General features: G+C 41.6%; 2 protein-coding genes across 3 annotated transcripts in view; both read left to right on the forward strand.

Moving 5' to 3' along the window:
* Positions 1–247: 247 nt before the first annotated feature.
* PDCD2L (programmed cell death 2 like) lies at positions 248–10,048 on the forward strand. Of its 2 annotated transcripts, none has more exons than XM_075992989.1 (7): positions 248–424; positions 540–706; positions 810–870; positions 2,543–2,916; positions 3,852–3,962; positions 6,281–6,429; positions 9,177–10,048. In XM_075992989.1, exons 1-7 carry the CDS (start codon positions 317–319, stop codon positions 9,254–9,256), a joined length of 1,050 nt encoding a protein of 349 aa, XP_075849104.1. In that variant the 5' UTR covers positions 248–316; the 3' UTR covers positions 9,257–10,048. The 2 variants fall into 2 exon arrangements, with proteins under 2 accessions (XP_075849104.1, XP_075849103.1); XM_075992988.1 differs by having other exon boundaries at positions 9,870–10,048.
* A 3,607-nt stretch (positions 10,049–13,655) lies between these two features.
* Positions 13,656–25,098, forward strand: part of UBA2 (ubiquitin like modifier activating enzyme 2) — a 34,548-nt gene continuing 23,105 nt past the window's right edge. Inside the window, exons 1-6 of the mRNA XM_012775119.3 lie at positions 13,656–13,864; positions 15,979–16,062; positions 17,302–17,372; positions 18,877–18,941; positions 19,793–19,893; positions 21,828–21,949. Coding sequence (XP_012630573.1) covers positions 13,727–13,864; positions 15,979–16,062; positions 17,302–17,372; positions 18,877–18,941; positions 19,793–19,893; positions 21,828–21,949 — 581 coding nt within the window. The 5' untranslated portion in view covers positions 13,656–13,726. The remainder of the gene's footprint in view (positions 13,865–15,978; positions 16,063–17,301; positions 17,373–18,876; positions 18,942–19,792; positions 19,894–21,827; positions 21,950–25,098) is intronic.

The following is a 25,098-nucleotide window of genomic DNA, read 5'->3' on the forward strand; positions in this document are numbered from 1 at the left end:
TCCCACCTAAAATTTTTATTTTCAGGGAAACTTTGTGGCAATACTACTTCATAGTAGATGGTGTGTTTTTCCTATTTCACCGCATTAGAAAGCACATAATGCCTGGGGCTTCCAGATTTTGAGCCCCTGACACCTGCAGTCGCCTATGCAGTTCAAGACCCAGCCCAAGCACCTTAAAGCCAAATTTCAGCAACCCCGGAAGGACTGCCAGCAGTAAGGGGCGGGGCGTCGCACAGGCTTAGGCGGCGCGCGTGCGCACAGCGGCACACCAGCTCGGCTGCCGTAGTTCGCGTTTCCCCGCGGGCGCCGGCCTGTCATGGCGGCCGTCCGGAAGCCAGTGCTGCTCGGGCTTCGAGACGCTGCGGTGCACGGCAGCCCCACGGGGCCGGACGCCTGGACCGCCAGCAAGCTGGGCGGCGTTCCGGTGAGTGTGGGCGCCGGAGCTGCGGCGGGCGGGTGCCGGCGAAGGGTGTGGCGTGAGGGGGTGGGCGGAGTGCTGGGGGGCAGGGTCGGGGTCTGAGCGCCTCCCCTGCCCTCAGGATGCTCTGCCCGCCGTGGCGGCGCCCAGGCCGCGGTGCGAACGCTGCCGGCAGCCACTCGCCCTGGTCGTGCAGGTGTACTGCCCGCTGGAAGCCTCCCCGTTTCATCGGCTGCTGCACGTGTTCGCCTGCGCCTGCCCTACCTGTGGCGACGGCGGGGCGCGCAGGTAGGCGGGGAAGTCCCGAGGGTGTTCGGAGAGGCCGGGGCGGGCCTGCGGGGGCTGGGCGTCACGGGTGGACCCCTCACGGCCGGCTTCCTTCACCTTTCAGCTGGAAGGTGTTCCGCTCCCAGTGCCTGCAGCTGCGAGAGAAAGAGGCGCAGGACGCTCAGGTAAAGCGGTTGTCATTGGCCTATTACGTTTTGCTGGGATTTCACGATACTTTCCAGAATATCGTTTAGAGACAGACTTTTTTTTTTTTTTTTTTTTTTTTTTTTTTTTTTTGAGACAAAGAGTCTTGCTTTGTTGCCCAGGCTAGACTGAGTGCCATGGCGTCAGCCTCGCTCACAGCAACCTCAAACTCCTGGGCTCAAGCGATCCTGCTGCCTCAGCCTCCCGAGTAGCTGGGACTACAGGCATGCCCCACCATGCCCAGCTAGTTTTTTCTATATATATTAGTTGGCCTATTAATTTCTTTCTATTTATAGTAGAGACGGGGTCTTGCTCTTGCTCAGGCTGGTTTCGAACTCCTGACCTCGAGCAATCCGCCCGCCTCGACCTCCCGGAGTGCTAGGATTACAGGCTTGAGCCACCGCACCCGGCTAGGACAGACTTTTACAACGTGTTTTTTGTAGTACATTGGAATGGTTTTGGCTTTTTTACAGAACCACAAAATGCTATTTTCTTAAGGTTTTGTGAGTTCATTTTATTTATTTACCTTTTGCTTTTAGTCTGTTTTTATGGTTTCTTTCTTTCTTTTTTTTTTCCTTTTTTTCAGGTCAGCAGCAGCATCAGATTCTGTTTTTAATGGTTTCTAACTTCTTTGTTAAAAGAAGTTGGAGGCCGGGTGCGGTGGCTCAGGCCTGTAATCCTAGCACTCTGGGAGGCCGAGGCGGGCAGATCGCTCAAGGTCAGGAGTTCGAAACCAGACTGAGCAAGAGTGAGACCCCTTCTCTACTATAAATAGAAAGAAATTAATGGGCCAACTAATATATATAGAAAAAAATTAGCCGGGCATGGTGGCGCATGTCTGTAGTCCCAGCTACTCGGGAGGCTGAGGCAGCAGGATTGCTTGAGCCCAGGAGTTTGAGGTTGCTGTGAGCTAGGCTGACACCACGGCACTCACTCTAGCCTGGGCAACAAAGCGAGACTCTGTCTCAAAAAAAAAAAAAAAAAAGGGAAACGGAGACTTCCTCCTGGATTTCTTCAACAACTTTTTTTTTAATTTACTGTAAATTAACAGTTTATTATGTATAAAATGCACGAGGTACAAAATGATGTCATGATTTATGAATCATGATTTATGAATCATTTATGATTTATGAATATAGTATGGCATAATGAAATCAAGCTAGTTAACATATTCACCTCAAATACTTATTTTTGTGGTGAGAACATTTGAAATTTACTCTTAGCTATTTTGAATTGTGTAGTAGTCTGTTTTTAACTATATTCACCATACTCTGCAATAGAACTAAAAAAAATCCATCATGTTCCTGAGATTTTGTACCCTTTGACCATCATCTCCCCATTCCCCCCACCCCCAGCCTCTGTAACCACATTCTACTCTCTGCTTTTATGAGGTGGATTGTTTTAGATTACACATATAAGTGAGTACATGCTGTTGGCTAAAGAAAAAAAAGTTTGAGCTTGCTGTGAGCTCTTTTCAACCCAAGAGTTGAAAATGGCATGGGAATAGGGGTGGGGCAGGGAACCACAGAAAGGCATGATGAGTGATTAAATATTTTTGAGCTTAAATTGTGTACATGTATTTCTTTGATAATGTTTAACACACGAGAAGTCACCCACGTGTGCTTGAACGCCATTCCCTGGATGTTCTTCCAGAAACAGGAAAGTGGCTTTGCAGCTGAGGACTGGTGTGAAGGTGCAGATGACTGGGGAAGTGGCATTGAGGAGGTGCCTTCACCACAGCTTACCTTGGACTTTGGAAACGATTCTAACAGCGCCAAAGACACAGACTGGACTGCTCAGCTCCAGGACCTCCACCTGCAAGATGCTGTCCGGGATGCTGCTTATCCTGTACCTCCTGGGGAACAGATGGCCTTGTCCGCAGTGGTGCCCCAGTTCCTGCCCTACTACATCTGCGTTGCAGATGAGGATGATTACAGGGACTTTGTCAGTCTGGATCATGCCCACAGCCTACTGAGGGACTATCAACAGAGAGAAGGAATTGCCACGGAACAGTTGCTTTCCCAAAGGTGAGAAAGTTTGCTGCTGAGGTTCAGAGGGGTCTTGGTCAGGAAGCAGCCACGGTAGGTACCCTTCAGTTTTGCCCCAGGATCCGGGGAACCTTTTTCAGTCAGAACTTGCATGTGTAGGACCTTCCTGCTTTACTCCTCTTAGGAAAACGAGCCAGAGACAAGGGGATCTCCTCATCAGCCAACCTTGAGTTAGCTCGAAAACACTGCTCTATTTTTAAGTGCCATTAGGAAAATGAACATGGAAGAAGAGACAGAAGTGAGAGATGCCATGCATTTACAGAAGATGTGTTCACTATCTCTTTAACTGTCTTTTATATTTTTAAAGGTCTTTCTAGGTGAGACAGGTGAGTTAGAAAAATGCCATTTATTTATTGAGTCTTGGCTGTGGCTCCAGAACTGGCCCAGGATCTTGGACACCCTTCCATATCCTCGGTTCTCACCTGTAAAATGGGAGTGATCGTGGTATCTCTGTTGTCTACTTCATCAGATGATTTTGGGAGTCAAGTGAGAGAATAGATCTTGAAAGGCTTTATAAACCGAAGCACTCTAAAGAAGTAAGAATGATCATTTCTGCTATTAATAGAATTACAGCAAGGTATTTAGATAGATGCTGTGTTTTCTTACCAGAGCTACTTCACTTGTAGGCTTTTCCAGAATAATGTTAAAGACAATAATGTTAAACACAAACGTGTTGGTGTTTGAAAATAATCTGTAATAGAGGGAGTTGGTGGGCATAATGACTTTTTAAATTATAATTACCCAAGAGTTGAAAATGGCATGGGAATAGGGGTGGGGCAGGGAACCACAGAAAGGCATGATGAGTGATTAAATATTTCTGAGCTTAAATTGTGTACATGTATTTCTTTGATAATGTTTAAAAAATTATCTTGTTTCCTTTTCCAGATAGCATAATTTTCTGCTTCTCTCTTTAGTCTTTCTAGTGTTGGAGATGAAAAATATGAGAAGACTGTAGTTAAAAGTGGAGATCAGATGTTTTACAAATTTATGAAGAGAATTGCTGCTTGTCAGGAGCAGATTTTAAGGTACAGAAGGCACATTTTCTTTTATTTTTCTTGTTTATAAAAGCAATACTATTAGTTTGGAAAACACAGGAAGATGCAATGAGAAAACACAAATCTACAATATTCCCAAAACTAAGAGAGAATCACTGCCAAGACTTTAGTATATTACCATCACTTCTTTTTTATTTTTTGGATACATGTATGTATGTAGGTGTTGTGTATTTTTTCTTTGAGACAGTCTCATTCTGTTGCCCAGACTAGAGTGCCATGGCGTCAGCCTAGCTCACAGCAACCTCAAACTCCTGGGCTCAAGCGATCCTGCTGCCTCAGCCTCCCAAGTAGCTGGGACTACAGGCATGCGCCACCATGCCCGGCTAAGTTTTTCTATATATTTTTAGTTGGCCAATTAATTTTTTTCTATTTTTAGTAGAGATGGGGTCTTGCTGTTGCTCATACTGGTTTCGAACTCCTGACCTTGATCCGATCCTCCCACCTAGGCTTCCCAGAGTGCTAGGATTACAGGCCTGAGCCACCGTGCCCAGCATGTGTTGTGTATTTTTTAAAACATTTGTCTCTGATGCTTGAATCAGAAGGTATTAGGTATTATTTTTAAAAAAATAATTGGAATCATAAAATGGATGTTTTCTTTCTTTCAGTAGACATTTATTGGTTTTGAAGATTGTCTTATATTGTTAAAAAATTCTTAAGAACAAAAATATTTTGAAGTTTAAATTTTCAAAAGGTAATACATTCGTAAGGCTCAAAAGTATAAAAATAATGCATATGTATATATGTGTAAATACAATGAAGTCATTCCTTTCCAGCCATCCCCAGGCTACTCAGGTAACGACTGTTACTAGTTTACCTATGTGTCTTTCTACGGTCTCTTTGTGCATATGCAAGCAAATATGACAACTCGTATATTACTACCTACTGCCACACCCCCACGCTTTTTTTATTTTGAGATGTCTGCCTGTGTTGCCCAGACTGGAATGCAGTGGCTATTTACAGACATGATCATAGCACACTGTGACCTCAAGCTCTTGGCCTCAAATGATCCTCTGGCCTCAGCCTCCGGAGTAGCTGGACTACAGGCACATGCCATCGTGGCTGGCTTACCCCCTCCTTTTTTTTTTTTTTTTTTACACAGAAGGAAGTATTCTAGACACATTTTCTAGGTGTCCTGCTTTTTTTGAACTCCACACTATATCTGAGAGTACTGTATCTTTTTCATTACTTTGAGAGATTTGTTTACTTTTCCTCACATTCACAGATTTTTTAAATTGTTATTTTCAGTTCACTGTCAACTTTTGAATGAAGTTCTTTATTTCGGGTACAGCACTGTTTTATTTCCAGCATTTGTTTCAGTCTTTTTTAGTTTATATTTGTGTGCTAAATTTCTCATCTGTGTATGCCTGTTCACCTTTTCCACTAGATTTTTTTTTTTTTAAGATAGCGTCTCGCTCTGTTACCTGGGCTAGAGTGCTGTGGCGTTTGCCTAGCTCACAGCAACCTCCAACTCTTGAGCTCAAGTGATCCTCCTGCCTCAGCCTCCTGAGTAGCTGGGACTATAGGCACTCGCCACCATGCCCGGCTAGTTTTTTCTGTATATATTTTAATTGTCCAGCTAATTTCTTTCTATTTCTAGTAAAGACAGGATCTCGCTCTTGCTCAGGCTGGTCTCAAACTCCTGAGCTCAAATGATCCACCTTCCTTAGTCTCCCAGAGTGCTAGGATTACAGGCGTGAGCCATTGCGCCTGGCCTAGATTTTTTTTTTACATCTTTATTACTGGTATATATATATATATTTTTTTTTTCTTTTAAACTTCCATTTAATCAAATATTATTGGTATTTTAATGTTTTTGTCTGATAAACCCATCATCTTGCCCATGGGTCTCCTTGTATTAACTTTCTTTATGGGTTAAATTTTCCTGATTCTTTGCATTTCCAGTATTTTAAATTATTTATCAGAAATTGTATGTTGAAGAATAGTAGATACTGATAAGGAGTATTTACTCCTTATAAGGGCATGCCCCTTCCTCTGTAAGGACAGCAGCGTGGAGGTCTGAGTCCATTTAATCTGCATTTCAGCTGGGTCTGGGCTTTGTTGCAGCTTTAGATAGATTCACTTTGACGTTGGCTATCGTGCTTTGAATCAAGCAGTGACAAGACTTTCAGATATCTTGCTATGCTTTATAGCCATGCTGCTAGTTTTCTTGGCCTCTGAGAGATTTCTTTGCTTTCTTGTCTTGCTCCTGGTGCTCTGTAAGACAGGAAGGAAGGTTGCAAAGTCTGGCCTTAGATGTTGGAATGTGACTTCTGCGTTCTTTGTCCTAGGTATTCCTGGAGTGGAGAGCCACTCTTTCTGACCTGCCCTACATCTGAAGTCACTGAGCTCCCAGCCTGCAGCCACTGTGGAGGCCAGAGGACATTTGAATTTCAGCTTATGCCAGCATTGGTCAGCATGCTCAAAAGTGCTAATTTAGGTAAGAAGCCCTTTATTAATTTAAGTCTGTGAATTTCTGGCATTACTTAAGAATTTTTTTAAAATGAAAGACTATGTTTTTATTTTTGTTTACTTATAAAATATCAAAAGCAAATTATAGAAAATTTGGGAAATTAAAATTATTTAGTAAACTTCTATTTCATCCTATCTTATCACAAGTACTGATATCATTTTGGTTGATTTAAGGCCAAGTTCTTTTCCATCCTTAATAATTTTATCACATTATTTATAACCAAAAGTAATTAATTAATTAATGTATTTATTTATTTTGAGACAGAGCCTCAGTTTATTGCCCAGACTAGAGTGAGTGCCGTGGCATCAGCCTAGCTCACAGCAACCTCAATCTCCTGGGCTCAAGCAATCCTTCTGCCTCAGCCTCCCAAGTAGCTGGGACTACAGGCATGCACCACCATGCCCGGCTAATTTTTTTTCTATATATATTTTGTTGGCCAATTTTTTTTTCTTTTTATAGTCTAATAGATGCCACGGTTAGTTGTTTAGTTGGCCAATTAATTTCTTTCCATTTTTGGTAGAGACGGGATCTCCCTCTTGCTCAGGCTAGTTTCTAACTCCTGACCTTGAGCGATCCACCCGCCTCAGCCTCCCAGAGTGCTAGGATTACAGGCGTGAGCCACCACGCCTGGCCAAAATTTATTATTTTTAAAAATAGCTTTTAAAATGATTATAATTATTTTATCCTCATTATATATTTTTAGAATTTTTTAAAGAAAAATTAGAAGTTTTTTTTTTTTTTTTTTAGAGATGGGTTCTTGATCTGTTGCCCAGGCTGGAGTGCAGTGGCACAATCATAACTCACTATAGCCTCCAACTTCTGGGCTCAAGTGATCCTCCTGCCTTAGCCTCCTGAGTACCTGGGATTATAGGCACATGCCACCATGCCCAGCTAATTTTTCTATTTTTTGTAGAGATGGAGCTCACTCTTGCTCAGAGTAGTCTCAGACTCCTGACCACAAGCAATCCTTCCACTTTGACCCCCCAGATTTCTAGGACTATAGGCATGAGCCACCTTGCTCGGCCTGTAACCATAATTCAATTTTTTTTTTTTTTTGAGACAGAGTCTCACTCTGTTGCCCAGACTAGAGTGAGTGCCCTGGCTTCAGCCTAGCTTACAGTAACCTCAAACTCCTGGGCTCAAGCAGTCTTTCTGCTTGAGCCTCCAAGCCTCCTTCTGCTTGAATCCTTCTCAGCCTCCCAAGTAGCTGCGACTACAGGCATGCACCGCCCATGCCCAGCTAATTTTTTTGTATATATTTTTAGTTGTCCAATTAATTTCTTTCTATTTATAGTAGAGACCAGGTCTCACTCTTGCTCAGGCTGGTTTCGAATTCCTGACCTTGAGTGATCCACCTACCTCGGCCTCCCAGAGTGCTAGGATTACAAGTGTGAGCCACCATGCCTGGCCTGTAACCATAATTCTTTTTTTATTTTTTTATTTTTTGTGAGACAGAGTCTCACTTTGTTGCCAGGCTAGAGTAAGTGCAGTGGCGTCAGCCTCACTCACAGCCACCGCAATCTCCTGGGCTCAAGCGATCCTGCTGCCTCAGCCTCTGGAGTAGCTGGGACTACAGGCATGCGCCACCATGCCCGGCTAATTTTTTGTATATATATTTTTAGTTGGTCAATTACTTTCTTTCTATTTTTAGTAGAGACCGGGTCTCGCTCAGGCTGGTTTCAAACTCCTGACCTCGAGCAATCCTCCTGCCTCAGCCTCCCAGAGTGCTAGGATTACAGGCGTGAGCCACCACACCTGGCTGTAACCATAATTCTTACAGCTGTTTGGTTAGCCTTAGTTCTGTTTAAATGGATTCAGTGTTCACCACCATTCTCATAATGAATTTTTTTATTCCTGATCTTTTATTTTGATTCTTTTGCTAACAGCTGAATTTTATCAAGAATAGCCTTAAGCAGGGCTCATAGGTATTCTTGCTTCAGAATATGCATGCCTTTATATTTAGTGCCTTTATGTTTGAAGGGCAAACCCATGTATAAATTTTTTTTTTTTTTTTTTTGAGGCAGAGTCTCGCTTTGTTGTCCAGGCTAGAGTGAGTGCCGTGGCGTCAGCCTAGCTCACAGCAACCTCAAACTCCTGGGCTCAAGCAATCCTCCTGCCTCAGCCTCCCGAGTAGCTGGGACTACAGGCATGCGCCACCATGCCTGGCTAATTTTTTCTATATATTTTTAGTTGGCCAATTAATTTTTTTCTATTTTTAGTAGAGACAGGGGTCTCGCTCTTGCTCAGCCTGGTTTCAAACTCCTGACCTCGAGCAATCCGCCTGCCTCGGCCTCCCAGAGTGCTAGGATTACAGGTGTGAGCCACCGCGCCCGGCCAACAGGAGTTCTTGTTGCTGGTGTTTTCTTGGTGTCATTTTTAGTGGCTCTATTCAATGACAAATTTCTATAAACTCCTAGGATTTATTTTGTATTTTTTGCCTGAATCCTTTCTTGGCAGTAGCGTGCTCTTTTTTTTTTTTTTTTTTTTTTTTTTTTTGAGACAGAGTCTCACTTTGTTGCCCAGGCTAGAGTGAGTGCCGTGGTGTCAGCCTGGCTCACAGCAACCTCAAACTCCTGGGCTCAAGCAATCCTCCTGCCTCAGCCTCCCAAGTAGCTGGGACTACAGGCATGCACCACCATGCCTGGTTAATTTTTTTTTTCTTTTTATATATATAATTAGTTGGCCAATTAATTTCTTTCTATATTTTTTTATAGTAGAGACGGAGTCTTGCTCAGGCTGGTTTCGAACTCCTGACCTTGAGCAATCCACCCGCCTTGGCCTCCCAGAGTGCTAGGATTATAGGCGTGAGCCACCACGCCCCACCAATAGCTTGCTCTCTTATGTGATATATTTTAATATGGATTTTTCTCTAGACGGTTGTAATGAAGATTTGTTGAAATTTTTGTTTAATTTTTTAAGTATATTTTCCTCCTCCTTTTGAATAAATCTGCTTTCCTTCAATAGTGTTCAGTCATTATAAGGTAGACTGCGATGGATTGCAGCTGAAAGCAGGAAGCCCTGTTTTTGCTTTACCTACTTTTTTCAGCTTCTAAGGTAAAATCACTCCCTTTAGCAACACTAGTTATCGTTGAGCCTTTCGCCTTCACTTCTAGTAGCTTCTAATTATGCAACCTCTTTGTTTCACATTGAACACTTAAAAGGTGCCAGGCTCCATTCTAAGTATTTTATATGTATTAGCTTATTTAATCTCTCTCACAATCTTACCATCGTGATAAATACTACCTTTATCACAGAGAGGTGAAATAACTTGCCCAAGGTGGTAGAGCTGGCGTTTCAACCCTGGCAAGTCTTGCCCCAGAGTCTGCTTTGTCCACTAAGTGGGTACATTTTGAGTGTATCTCATAACTTTCTCTCTCCTGGAATCCTGGATATGTCATATTTTTCAGGTCTTTCTGTGGAATTTGGAACAATTCTCGTTTACACATGTGAGAAGAGCTGCTGGCCTCAAAATCATCAGATTCCCATGGAAGAATATTGTATTATACAAGAAGACCCAGATGAATTATTATTTAAGTAGAGCATTTCGTTTTATTTTTATAAATTAAAATAAATTTTAATGTCCAAATGTGTGTTTATTTTAACTCACAGTTGTTACCTTCTGGGTTTTTTTTTGTTTGTTTAGTTATTTGTTTGTTTTTGTTTTTTTTGAGACAGGGTCTCTCTCTTGTCACCCAGGTTGGAGTGCAGTGGCTTATCATAGCTCACTGCAACCTCGAATTGGGGTCCAAGCAATCCTCCTACCTCAGCCTCCTGAGTAGCTGGGACTACGGGCGCAAGCCACCACACCTGGCTAATTTTTTCTATTTTTGGTAGGCAGGGTCTTGCACTTGCTTAGGCTGGTCGCCAACTCCTGACCTCAAGTCAGCCTCCCACCTCAGCCTCCCAAAGTGCTAGGATTACAGGCATGAGCCACCACGCCCAGCCAACTTGTTTTACGTGTTTCCCTTTTTGCTTTTTGGCACCTGTGCTGGGGCTTTAGCCAGGACCTTCTGACTGTGGGCTGATCTATCTTTCAAGGGTCAGTGGCCTGTCTCTACAGTGGCAGCTCAGAAAGTGGCTCCTGTCAAGCCCAGAGGGCCAGCGTTCCCTGCACAGGCATCCCGGTGGGCATTCTAGGAGGAGGGGAGAGCTGCGGCAGAGCCAAGAGCAGAATCCAGCCTCTTGGTACTCCTCTGGCCTCTGCATTCTACTCCACCCTGTTACTGTCCCTGGATGGTGCCAGATGAAACCACTCGACCTGCTCTAGGTGCTCGAGGCTCTGGCTCTGTGACACTGGCCATGAGACTTGCCCATGTTTCCCAGCCCAGGCTCCTACCCTCACCCACTCCCGCCTTCTGCTCTTGTAGCATCATCACAGAAAGGGGTTCTGTGACACTGTTCTGGACACTGTTCCTGTACCCAGCTACCATCTTTCCAGGCTCCCCTTTCTTCTCTCACTGTTTATGTTATCAACCACTTCCCTTCTTCTGCCCCTTAAAAACAGTATGAAAACACTCCCAGTCGTGTTGAGACATGCGCTGCCTGTGTAGATGAGGATAATGAGGCCTACGTTATCCTGGGGTGCGGTTCTCCTGAGCAGTGTGTGACTGGGGAGAGCCCCACCTGATCCCACCCCTGGGACACTGTATGTGCACAAACTGAAGGTGCTAGTCAGTGAAGCTTCAGGACTGCTGGGCCTGCAGGGCCGAAGCTGAGCATAGCCCTGCAGAGAGCTTCTGATTCCTCTCTCTGCATGCTGGAGAAGCCACCACCAGTTTCCCTGTGGCACACTCTGCTGTGGGCAGAGAACGCCTCAGGCTGCCAGACCACTTACTCCAACTGGAACAGAAAACAGACTGCTCGGTCTGACAACTACAGCACTTAAGCATATTTAAATGGCCAGGGAGTACCCTCCTTTGATGAAAGGGTAGAGAAGAGTTGTTGCATAAGAGTATATTTTTGTGGATCAGAAGTTGATACAGACATTTTCAGATATCTGAGCTAGGTGTTATGTTTCTGCCTTATTAGAAACATAATGGAGACAGACTGCTTGTACTTCTGATCAAACATAGTTGTTTTTTTTTTGAGACAGAGTCTCACTCTTTTGCCTGGGCTAGAGTGCTGTGGTGTCAGCCTGGCTCACAGCAACCTCATACTCCTGGGCTCAAGCAATCCTGCCTCAGCCTCCCGAGTAGCTGGGACTACAGGCATGCGCCACCATGGCTGGCTAATTTTTTCTATATATTTTTAGTTGTCCGGCTAATTTCTTTCTATTTTTAATAGAGACAGGGTCTCGCTCTTGCTCAGACTGGTTTCGAACTCCTGACCTGGAGCGATACTCCCACCTCGGCCTCCCGGAGTGCTAAGATTACAGGAGTGAGCCACCCTGCCTGGCCAAGACATATTCTTGAATCTAGTTACACACATTTGTATCAGGTTTTATCTATGTAAATAGAATACAGATTAGCAGGGTCAGTCCCGTGATCCAGTAGAAACACATCTGTGATATTGTGAAGAAAACAAGATATAGGAAACCAACTCCAGTATAAACCCATTTAAAAGTAAAACTCTATATTGCTATTAAAAGACCTAGTTCTACAAAGATAATCACCCAGCAAAGGTCCTAAGGAGTAAGATTTGGTTGCCATGAAGGTGAACTTTCAGCTCTTACTTCCTGCACTTATGTTCTATTAGAATTTGTTAAGGTGGGCATGCATTTTATACTTCATACATACACACGGCACACCCTCAAAGAAAAAGGCTCTCAGAGTTAGGCAGCAAGCCCAGCCCAGCCCAGCCCAGCCCAGCCCAGGCCCAGAGGAAGAGAGGCAGGAGAGAAGGCAAGGAAGGCAGCTCCCATTCACAGAGTGCAGAGAGGAGGAAGGGCAGTATCTGTAGGAGGACATTTGTTAAGTTCAGCAGCAAGGTGAGGCCTTTGTGAGAGCTGAGCTGGTGTAGAGGAAGGACTCTCAGCAGCCCACTTTATAAGGGTACCTCCAACCATGGTTGGGTGCCCTGGTCCTTCATGCATCAAGACAGCGGCCTGAGTATTCATCACAGACTTGCCTGATGGTGAACCAAGCAGCTGATGAGAAAGACCACAGAAGTGAACCAGCGTTTTTCCGTTTTCAATCTTTTCCCACTTTCTGCTAAAAATTTTTTCCTGATTTTTAAAATTAATGTTTGAAGAACATGAGCATCTGAGAAACAAAAGTCTAAAGAACTAATAAAAATTACAATTTCACGGCACACAGATGCACAAAAGTATTAACTGTTGCTATTCCTGTCTTTTAATATATTTTGGGGTTTTTCTTTTACAAAATGTAATCATATTGTATACATGCTTTTGTATCTTCTTTATTTAACATTGTATTGTGAGCATTTCTCCCATCAGTAAATGATTTTCCCACAATATAATCTGTAATTGCCGCAAAGTATTTTTTAAAATATACATCAAAAGCTTTATATAATTTTTAGCATTTTTTTCCTCCAACTTTTGTTCTCATGACCATGCCAATGGCTACATTTTTTTTTTTTTTTCAAAACAGTGGTAACTGCCTCAGAACAAATTCCTAAAATTGGGTTGAATAAGTCAAAAGCTATGCATAATTTTAGGTTTTTTGAGTCATATTGCCAAATGGCTTTCTGGAGAATCTTTGCTTTAGAATCCTTATCTGGAGTTTATGGAAGTGCTTTTTCCGAATCCCTTGATTATTATCAAGGGTATTGAGTATTATAATTTCTTCTTTTCGCCAGTTTAATAGGTGAAAATAATCTTAATACTATTTTTTGCGTGTTTTGCATTTTAATATGGTTATTGATCATACTGTCCATTCTCTTTGTGGGTGCCTGTTCACATGCTTCGCCTATATTTTTTGTTTGGGTGGCACTTGTTAATTTGTAAGTAATTCTTTGCATACGCGGACGGACGTTAAGTTTCCAGACCTGTAGGAAGTCTTGGGGCTGGAAGCTCAAACCCCTAGGCCAAAAGGCGACCCTCAGGCTTCCCTGGCCGGATAGCAGGTCTGAGCTCCCGCGTGAGAGACACCACCAGCCCCGGCCGGAAGTCTGCGGGGCCTTCGCAAGGAGCCGGGCCAGGCGCGGGGCTGCCAGACCCCGCCGGTTGCCAAGGACCGCCCGCCTGTCGCCGCCGGGCGGCCGTACTGCGCAAGAGCGGAAGCGGGGCCGCCCTTCCCCCACCCGCTTCCGGCCGCGGCTCGGTTCTCCCGCCTCCGCCTCGGCCGCAGCTCGTGGTCGTCCCGCCATGGCTCTGTCGCGGGGACTGCCGCAGGAGCTGGCCGAGGCCGTGGCCGGGGGCCGGGTGCTGGTGGTGGGCGCGGGCGGGATCGGCTGCGAGCTCCTCAAGAACCTGGTGCTCACCGGCTTCTCCAACATCGACCTGGTGAGGGCCGGGCGCGCGCGCGCGCGGCTTGAATGGCGGGCCGGCCGGGCTGCGGGGGCTGGAGGCTCGGGGCCCCGCGGCTCGCGTCCGGAGCCGGGGGGCGAGGGCCGGCCGGGAGGCCCGGGGGGCTGCGGCGGGCCGCGGAGACGGAGCTGTGCGGCGGGGCTGGGGCGGGCCTCGGGACGCCGGGCCGGTCCTGGACTCCGGGGAGGCCGCGGCCCCCGCCTCACGGCGTCGATTTGTGGCGCCTCGAGGGTTTGGAAGTGGACGCAGCCTCGTTATCTTTTCTCCTCAAAACAGTTCCCCAACTGTAACGCGATGTGGCGGATGATTAAGCCCCTCACGGACGTTGTGGCCTAAATTCAGAGGTTCCCCCCTTAATTCGGTAGTAACGACCCGGAGCACGGGATCGCGGTAACAGCAACCAGCACGTATCCCTGAGCGCTTGTCCCGAGTCCGGCGCGGCCCCGAGCGGTCTGCACGCACTAACGTGTGTGTGTGTAGTCTCACTCCCACCCGTGGAGTGCAAACGCTGTCCTCATCCCGTTTTATTTCCAACAGATGAGAAAAGTTGAGATGCATTGAGGTTTAATTTAGTAGCTTACTCTGGGTCACAAAGCAAGGACAGGAGGGCTCCTATATAGCCTACGTGTGATCCCAATAGGTAGTACGTTTGCTTATTCCATTAAAGATGTTAGGATTTTTAACCTTTGCATTGGTGTACAGTGACGGGAAGCCACTGTGATATTCAATCAAGTTATCTCTGTGAACGTAAACTTTTTTAGAGATTGGAGATGTTACCTGGAACTTGGATGTGAGTTTGAAGTGTCTTAAAGTTGCAGTAGAAACATGGAATGAAAAAAAAAAAAAATAGAGGTGGCAAACTGAACTAATAAATCAATGATGAGAAAGGGAAGAAAAATGTACACATTTTTCCTTTGGTGTTTGGGTTAGTCTTTGTTTTTGTAGGGTTAGTCTTCATATCCGATTCTGTACCGCACATCCAAACATTGTACTTTAACGGATACCTACCGATACTTGTTTAAAAGAACTGTTTTGTAATAGACAATATAGTGAATTTGGGTACCTGAAAAATAAATGCTTATCCTTTATGTGGTTTAATTTTTCTAGTAAATTTAGAAAGTACAAATAAAAAATGTTTTGTCAGTTAAGTGTTTTGATGATTTTTGCAAATTATAACCCAAACCATTAAGATATAAGTATCAGATACAGCTTAAAACATGACACTTTTTTAAAATTATGTGTAGAAACTTCCTTCCACAGTCCTCAGGTAATAATTGTAAATGAAATCATGTATGGATAAAGACAGCAGAAGTTCAGTAAATCTGTTTTGCTGGGCAAACAGGGCATAGTAAAATTTAATCTGTTGGATTTGAAAGAGTAATTAGATTAATAGATTTTCTCTATTTTCAATACTGCTCAGTTCACATATATTTTCAAAAAGTTCACATCTATTTTTATGCCATCAAAGCGAGTTCTTGAAACATTTGCCAGGATGATTAAACAAAACAAAAATAATGCCATTCTTTCAAAGTGTTTTTGAGAAGGTTATCTGACATTAAATCTAGGTTCTTCTTGTATGCACTAAGTTATTTTTTATCAGTTTAACAATTTTAGTACGACTGGTTCTAAAAGCATTTTTTTTTTTTTTTTTTGAGACAGAGTCTCACTTTGTTGCCCAGGCTAGAGTGAGTGCCGTGGCGTCAGCCTGGCTCACAGCAACCTCAATCTCCGGGGCTCAGCGATCCTACTGCCTCAGCCTCCCGAGTAGCTGGGACTACAGGCATGCGCCACCATGCGCGGCTAATTTTTTGTATATATATTTTTAGTTGGTCAATTAATTTCTTTCTATTTTTGGTAGAGACGGGGTCTCGCTCAGGCTGGTTTTGAACTCCTGACCTTGAGCAATCCGCCCGCCTCGGCCTCCCAAAGTGCTAGGATTACAGGCGTGAGCCACCACGCCCGGCCTCTAAAAGCATTTTTTCTACTAAGGTAGCACATACAAAAGTTCTGAGTTATAGATGCTGAGGATAGTGACATTGCTCAAACACACTGGAGCATTTGTGATTTATCTGGGGTTTCTGCATTTGTAGATTGATCTGGATACTATTGATGTCAGCAACCTCAACAGGCAGTTTTTGTTTCAAAAGAAACATGTTGGAAGGTCAAAGGCACAGGTAACTATATTTCTCTTACCATTTCTATAATCCTTTGATGCATCTTCTATTTATGATACTAGATTGATTCTGCCTCTCCTGTAGGCTGGGTGGAACAGTCCCTTTAGCTGAGAAATTTTTTTTTTTTTTTTTTTTTTTGAGACAGAGTCTCGCTTTGTTGCCCAGGCTAGAGTGAGTGCCATGGCATCAGCCTAGCTCACAGCAACCTCAAACTCCTGGGCTCAAGCAATCCTCGTGCCTCAGCCTCCCGAGTAGCTGGGACTACAGGCATGCGCCACCATGCCCGGCTAATTTTTTCTATATATATTAGTTGGCCAATTAATTTTTCTATTTATAGTAGAGACGGGGTCTCGCTCTTGCTCAGGTTGGTTTCGAACTCCTGAACTCAAACGATCCGCAGGGCTCGGCCTCCCAGAGAGCTAGGATTACAGGCGGGAGCCACCACGCCTGGCCTAGCTGAGAAATTTTGAAGAATAAAAGATATGTAAAAGTCTTAGACAAAAGACTAAGACTTTACAATCAAAACGATCTGATTGTTTACTTAAGATAAGCCTTGTGTTTCTACACCCATGTTTGAGGGCAGGAGAAGATAGTGTGGCCTGTGCTGTTGTCCCATTTAAAGCAGGGCAGGCTCCCCTGGGACTCTAGCCACTCTGACCTTTCTCTAGTTTCTTAAATGTTCCTTCTTGGTTCAGGGTCTTAAAACATCTATTCCCTGTGCTTCTCTCCCAGCTCTTTGACAAATTCCCACGTGTTTCTACTTTTCATTTTTCATATTGGTTTCTTTCTCCAGGGGTGCTTTCCTGAACCTTTTAGACTAAGTCAGGTCTCTTCTCATAACAATCTTTACTTTTCCTCCGTTATCATAGTTTGTAGTTACTTATATGGGCAGTTATTTGATTTTTTTTTTTTACTCATCATGTGCATTACATAGGTCCTGGTACATAGAAGATGCTCAGTAAATATTTCTTAAATAAATGAATGACATTTGGTTACCACATTTTATAGATTTGCTGAAGCTTGCCATTCAAGTAGAAGTGTGTTTGGTGGGGTGGGAGAGGGCTCTACATATGTGTATGTAGCTTCTAATGGCATTTTGTCAAATTTTTGTATTTCTTTTGTGTTTAATATAAGTAAGATACTATGTAAGTAGGTAGACAATAGCATTATTTCTGCTAGAAGCAGATTTCAAATAGGAACAGTAATGTTATAGTAATTAAATGTTATTTGTTTTTCCAGGTTGCCAAAGAAAGCGTACTGCAGTTTTACCCGAAAGCTAATATCATTGCCTACCATGACAGCATCATGAAGTATGCTCTAATTGTTATGTTGCACAGTTGTGTTTGCTGTGAATTTTTAATTAAACTTTAAAAGTATAAGGTATTTTTTTAGCCCAATATGTGAGCTCAGAATCATTTGGCTCTTTTTTTTTTTTTTATCCTATTTTTTTTTATCCTATTTTTTTATCCTATTTTGTGAAATAGGATCTCACTCTGTCACCCAGGCTAGATAGAATACAATGGCATCATCATAGCTCACTGCAACCTTAAATCCCTGGGTTTAAGCAATCCTCCTGCCTCAGCCTCCCGAGTAGCTGGGACTACAGGTGCATGCCACCACATCCAGCTAATTTTTCTATTTTTGTCAAGCTGACGTCTTGCTCTTGCTCAGGCTGGTCTCAAACTCCTGGCCTCCAGCAGTCCTCCCACCATGGCCTCCCAAAGTGCTAGGATTACAGGCATGAGCCACTGTACCTGGCCTCATTTGGCTTTGTAAAATGATTTTTCTAGCATAATTAAAATTTGGTAATTTATGCCTACAAAGTGGCATTCTTTTTACCAGTTTATGTATATGGCTTGAATGATTTAGATAGGTGATGAGATATTTTAGTACTTCTAATAAATGAGTTACTTGGAAATTTATAAAGGACCTTATATTTTTGCCTTAAATAAGATATTTTAAAATATGAAATATCCTTATATATGATGAATCACACTTTGCTAAATATGTTACTCTCATTCTGATTGATTTCAGCATTCACCTTTAAGGTTCCCTCCCAAAATAATCTGTTATTAGAACTCTGACTTCTGTAATACAACAGTTGGAATTGTGGTGGGGCAGCAGTTTTGACAATACGTGAATACTCTTCTCTCAGTAAAGATAAATAGAATAAATGTATAATTTTGGAGGTATTGGAGTGAAGGAACTCTGGACCTAAATTATCCTTTATCTACAGTTGTTGTCTAGTTCACAAGTAAATGGTATTAAAAATAGTCCTTGTTTGAGGTATTAGAATTGGGGAAAGTCTTGGGGCATTTGTATCTCCATCATATTTTTTAATCTGAATGTTTGCTCTACGAACCTGCCTAAAGCCCTATAGCGTCTTACCCTGTGTTGCTTTCCCAGTGCTGCTAAAAGTAGAGACCCTAGGGGCCTGAGCCCTGCCTGATCCTGACCATTTGAGGTGAAGCCACAGGCCAGGCAGGTCCTGGGAATGTGTTCTTTGTGTGTTCCCAGCAATTGCTGCCCGAGAGGGCCTGGTGGGACTAGTTAGGTCATGCCATCTTTCTGCCAGTTAGAGATCCTGTTCTTGTGCCCTAGATAGCTGGCCAAAAAGGATAGGAATTTGGGGGAAATAATTTGAAGTCTGCTTGCGTTTGGAAAAAGTCAAACCTTACTATCTATATGGCATACACCTCTAATATCAGTTATTTTTACACTTACTAATATGTTTTTTCAGGACTCTGTATTATACTATGAAGATCACATATAAGGCTAGTTGTTTCGGTGACCTTTTTTTGTTTTGCCTTGTAGCCCCGACTATAATGTGGAATTTTTTCGACAGTTTATATTGGTTATGAATGCTTTAGATAACAGAGGTGAGATGATTTTAATATTTCTAATTTCTCAGTATTTCCCCTCTCCCAAATTAAAGCTGTTTACAAATTTATTATTAATTAAAATATTTCCTTATGACTTAGAACTTAAAAGACCTAAGGGAAGCATGATCAGGTTTAAAGCTTGCCAACTGATTGCAATTTTATCTAGAACTGATTTGGTACAGGCAGAAATTTAGCTTTCGCATACTCTGCTGTTCTATCAAAAGGTATAAATAAAAGTGAAGTTAAAAGATCTAAAGAGTATGACTGTATAGGATGTGTGTTGGTAAAAATACTTAAGTAGTATTCCTTGTCTGTAATTATTTCCATGTGTAAAAGTACATCTGTCAAATGAGTTTGTAATGATTTGGGACCAGAAATAGCAAAAGAAAAAAACACAAGAAAGAGTCAGAATGACTCTTCTAATGTGAATCATCTTTTTTCCCCTAGCTTTAAACTGCCTTAATAGATCCAAATTGATAATTATACATTTCTCACTGACTTCCATGTATTACTTGTTAATTATGTTGGAGTAGTTGTGAGTTAAGGAACACACTGAAACAATGTTTTGGCTAAGGTACAATAGAAGAGGAAGATGGCACTTTGAGATTCAAAAATTACTTGTTTCCAGGGGTGCTTTTCCTGGAGTAAATTTGTGATACATAAATTCCTTATGTTTGAAATTTTGCTAAGTGAATGTCTATAATTTACAGTTGTATTACTCTAGCCTTAGCCATAAGGAAATTGTACATAAAATAAAAATAATGAAATAGTTTGAGTATATGTCATGCTAATTAAAGATAGTTAATTGTTTTTTCAAAAACTGCTGCTAACTAGTATTTTTCTTCCAGCTGCCCGGAACCATGTAAATAGGATGTGTCTGGCAGCTGACGTCCCTCTTATTGAGAGTGGAACTGCTGGTTATCTTGGACAAGTAACTACTATCAAAAAGGTAAAGAAAAGTTTTGGTTTTTTTAAATTTTCCATATATTTATTTGAGACCTTAACAAGGGAAGAGGTAAACTTTGGATTTATATAATAGGAGCAGGTTGACATCCAATATAAAAGGATTTTCATCTACATATAAAACTTAGGATGCTGTAAAGGTACCCAAAAAGAGTATGGGCAGGGAGATATTTTAGGTCTGCCACTTTGTTTGATTTAGTCTGTGTATCAGAATCCTTAGACTGGTAAGCATAATAAACTTGCCTTTAAGAATTTTTGGTAGCCATGACAACATGTCATGCTGTAGTTGATATATGATAAGCCAGTCATCTCAAAGTTACTTTCTGTGTAAAGGAGTCTGGATTTATATATCTGAAGCTTTGAAAGCTTTTTGGGGGTGTACTTGTGAAATATTTCAAATACTTAGATACTAGAGAATAATAGAGCAAATGGCACCTGTGTGCCCACAACCCAGTTTTAAAAATCTCAACATTGTGATTCATTTACTTTTCAAATATTTTTTCTTTTACTTCTTTTAAGAAATTAAACATGGCCAGGCGCAGTGGCTCATGCCTATAATCCTAGAACTCTGGGAGGCCGAGGAGGGGAGGATTGCTCGATGTCAGGAGTTCGAAACCAGCCTGAGCAAGAGCAAGACTCCGTCTCTACTATAAATAGAAATAAATTAATTGGCCAACTAATATATATAGAAAAAATGAACCAGGCATGGTGGCACATGCCTGTAGTCCCAGCTACTCGGGAGGCTGAGGCAGGAAGATAGCTTGAGCCCACAGGAAGATAGCTTGAGCCCAGGAGTTTGAGGTTGCTGTGAGCTAGGCTGATGCCACGGCACTCACTCTAGCCTGGGCAACAAAGCGAGACTCTGTCTCAAAAGAAAAAAAAAAAAGAAATTAAACATTATGGATACATTTGAAGAATTGTTTTATAGGTTTTGAAACTATGGAAAAGGGTATTATACTGTATTTAACATTTGCTGACTTTTTGTCTGTTTTTTTGGCAGTTTATCCATGTTTAAAATTATGACTTTATTTGTTTTAAGTGTTAAATATTATCCTTGGAAATTTATTCACTATCATTCTATAAAGATCATTGTACACGTCAGTGTGTGTCAAATTTAATTGAATAAATGGAGGCTTTCAGTATCTGTTAACAAATCAAGGCAACACTTTTTCCGCACTGTTAATGTGAGAGAGAAGTGTTTGCCTTGTAGCTACCTCCAAGAAAGCCTTAGAAGGCTAAGGGCACAAGAAATGGTGTTATTGAGAAAATGCTGAGTCTGCTGCAGTTTATATTAAGACAATATTTATGGGTTTTTGTTCTTTAACAATTATTAGAATAACATTGCTTTTGATATACCTTGTTACTGTGATCCTGAGTCACCAGTGTATATTAAGACTGAGGTTGAGAATTGTTGACATAAAGAAGGATGATAGTTTTGAAAAATTGTCACAGGTGCCATAGACTTGATACATCTTGAAATTGATTACTTTTAACTCACTTCATATAGATTATAAGTATATGGATATGAATAACATTTAAATAACAGATTTACAACTTTAAGAAATAATTGGTTGGGAAGCTGTTGTTTTCTTTCTAGTAGCTTTTCTTTCTGTTTAGCGCAGTCAAGATGAACTTCTTATATTTGACACTCAGGTGCAGTGACTTTTGTTTAGCTTATAAGTAATGTTCACTGAGCCAGGAGTCCAAGGAGTCTTGGCACAGCCCTCAGTGTAACTGGTTGATTCAATTAATTTTTGTGTTAGAGTTTGTTGGTAAAGTAAGGATTAAATTTCCTTGACAACATTAAACCCAGTTGGAATGTAGATGAATGAAGTGTTTATAATTATATTACCTTATAATTATAATGTTGAGTAACTACCATAATGAAATAAATACTTTTCTCATGTCCTGATTTTGTAGGGTGTGACCGAGTGTTATGAATGTCATCCTAAGCCAACCCAGAGAACTTTTCCTGGCTGTACAATTCGTAATACACCTTCAGAACCTATACATTGCATCGTTTGGGCAAAGTATTTGTTCAAGTAAGAGTATATATATATATGGACATACTTTTCAGTACTAATGATGGAAAGTGGAGTCATTTTTATTTAAATATCTTAGATTGTACTTATGATGTTTAAGGATAGTGAGGAGATACTTTAGTAACTTTCTTGTAATATTTATTGGGTTAAATTAAATTCAGCCATGACTATTTAGGAAACTTAGTTTGATATTAGAAATAGACATGTAACTAAGTGACTACAAATCTATATATTTGGAAAGATGAAAACATGAAATAACCATTGATTAAAAAACAAATTGCAGTATAACTTAAAAATACTAAGTAATAGTAGTGAAAATACTATACCTGAAACTTTTACAATGCATTGAATATGGTAGTTGGAAAAAAAGTTATAGGTTTATTTTTATTTTTATTTTATTTTATTTTATTTATTATTATTATTATTATTATTTTTTTTTTTTTTGAGACAGAGTCTCGCTTTGTTGTCCAGGCTAGAGTGAGTGCCGTGGCGTCAGCCTAGCTCACAGCAACCTCACACTCCTGGGCTCAAGTGATCCTTCTGCCTCAGCCTCCCGAGGAGTAGCTGGGACTACAGGCATGCGCCACCATGCCCGGCTAATTTTTTTTTTATATATATATCAGTTGGCCAATTAATTTCTTTCTATTTATAGTAGAGACGGGGTCTTGCTCTTGCTCAGGCTGGTTTTGAACTCCTGACCTTGAGCAATCCGCCCGCCTCGGCCTCCCAAGAGCTAGGATTACAGGCGTGAGCCACAGCGCCCGGCCTATTATTTTTTTAAGTTACAGGTTTATATACATGAGAAAAGGCTGAACATTAATTAGTAATTTTTTTGGTGGGGATGAGACAGGGTCTCCACCCTGTCGCCTATGCTGGAGTACAGGATCATAGCTTGCTTCAGCCTCCATTTCTTGGGCTCAAACAATCCTCCTACCTCAGCCTCCTGAGCTGCTAGGACTGTAGGCACATGTAACCATACCCAGCTGATTTTTTAATTTTTGTAGAGATGGGGTCTCGCTTGGTTGCCCAGGCCAATCTCAAACTCCTATGAGAGTGATCCTCCCACCTCAGCCTTCCGAGTAGATGGGATTATACATGCAAGCCACTGTGCCCGGCAGTATTTTTTTCTACTAAGAATCCAGCGTAAGTTAGAAAATGAACCACAGAATAAACTTAAAAATGAGAAGGAAGGATATAATTGAAATAAGAGCAAAAGGCAACTTTGATTATGGAATAGAGTAGAAATATAATTTCAGATAGCACAGATTAATAAGAAAAAAATTATAATAAGACTATGCTATTACATAGAAAAATATGATCTGGATAAATTCATTTTTAAAAGCTTACAAAACTGACTCAGAAATAGATGAATACCTGCAATGTATAGTGGGGAAAAATTTTTAAAAATAAGAAATAGAAAGCCTGAATATAGTACTATACCTTAAAGAAAGTTAATAGTTTAAACTCTTCTGAATATGCACCAAACCTATGTGATTTTATAGATGAATTTCACTAAACTTTCAAGGAATATATCATTCTAATGTTAGCTAAACTGTCCCAGAACAATTTTAAAAAGCATCTGCTTACTTAGTTAATGTTATAGGACTAGCATGTCTTTGATACCAAAACCAGTCAAAACCATTATGGTGTAAGAAGAAGAAAATTGTGAGTCTCACTGGTAAATATAGATGTAAAAATTCTATGCAAAATGTTACCATGTGGATCTAGAGTCATAAAACAAGGGATTCCATTACCAAGTTGTATCTATTAGGAATGCAAGCATGATTTTAATACTAGAAAGTCTGTAAATGTCATTCACTTCATTAGGAAGTTAGAAAAAAACTATATAATCTTCATAGAGGTGGAAAAAGCATTTAGTAAAATTTAGCAAATACCGTTTCATGATAAAAATTCTTTTTTTTTTTTTTTTGAGGCAGAGTCTTGCTTTGTTGCCCAGGCTAGAGTGAGTGCCGTGGCGTCAGCCTCGCTCACAGCAACCTCAGACTCCTGTGCTCAAGCGATCCTCCTGCCTCAGCCTCCTGAGTAGCTGGGACTACAGGCATGCGCCACCATGCCCGGCCAATTTTTTCTATATATATTAGTTGGCCAATTAATTTCTTTCTATTTTTAGTAGAGACAGGGTCTCTTGCTCAGGCTGGTTTCGATCTCCTGACCTCGAGCAATCCGCCTGCCTTGGCTTCCCAGAGTGCTAGGATTACAGGTGTGAGCCACTGTGCCCGGCCTTGATAAAAATTCTTACTGAAACAAGAGTAAAAAATTCTTAATAAAATGAGAACTTCTTCCACATGATAAACGGTATTTTGTGGAAACAAACCTTCACCATAGTTTGTCCTTTTTTTTTTTTTGAGACAGGGTCTTGCTCTGTTGCCCAGGGAATAGTGCAGTGGTAATCATAGCTCATTGCAGCCTCAAACTCCTGGGCTCAAGCAATCTTGCCTCAGCCTCTCAAGTAGCTGGGACTATAGGCATGCACCACTGTCCCTAGCTAAATTTTTTAAAAAATTTTTTGTAGAGTTGGAGTCTAAGATGGAGGCTAAGTACCCAGGCTGGTCTTGAACTCCTGTCCTCAAGGAATCTTCCCAGCCTCCCAAAGTGCTGGGATTACAGGTGCGGGCCACTATACTCAGCCTGTCTTTAATTTTTGATTAAGGTATAATATATGTACACTCAGAAAAGTATACATAACAGTGTTAACTTGATCAATTTTCACAAAAAATAGACTTGTAATCTTTATTTGGTGAACCTTTTTTTTAATAGACTTTAATTTTTAAAACAGTTTTGGATGTACAGAAAATTGAGAAGATAGTACAGAGAATTCCCATGTATTGCTGTACTCAGTTTCCCCTGTTACTAACATTTTGTATTAGTATGATGCATGCTTTGCCAATGAACCAATATTGATACATTATTATTATAATTTATTTAGATTGCCTTAGGTTTTACCTAATGTCCTAATTCTGTTCCAGGTGTCATTCTCTTTAGGCCCGTCTTGTTGTGACAGTTTCTCAGACTTTCAGACTTCTTGTTTTTCACAAGGAGTACTGCTTGAGTATTTTGTAGGATACCCTGGAAATGAGATTTGTCTGATATTTTCTCATAATTGGTCTAGGGTTATGGGTTATTAGAAG

This window comes from Microcebus murinus, chromosome 16 (assembly GCF_040939455.1).
Source record: "Microcebus murinus isolate Inina chromosome 16, M.murinus_Inina_mat1.0, whole genome shotgun sequence".
NCBI classification, from domain to species: Eukaryota; Metazoa; Chordata; class Mammalia; order Primates; family Cheirogaleidae; genus Microcebus; species Microcebus murinus.

Bases quoted from the DNA above. Each gene is read 5' to 3' on its own strand.
- PDCD2L (XM_075992988.1), top strand. From the start codon at position 317: ATGGCGGCCGTCCGGAAGCCAGTGCTGCTCGGGCTTCGAGACGCTGCG. The intron at 425-539 runs GTGAGTGTGGGC...CCCTGCCCTCAG, and splicing joins GCAAGCTGGGCGGCGTTCCG to GATGCTCTGCCCGCCGTGGC. The intron at 707-809 runs GTAGGCGGGGAA...TTCACCTTTCAG, and splicing joins GGCGACGGCGGGGCGCGCAG to CTGGAAGGTGTTCCGCTCCC.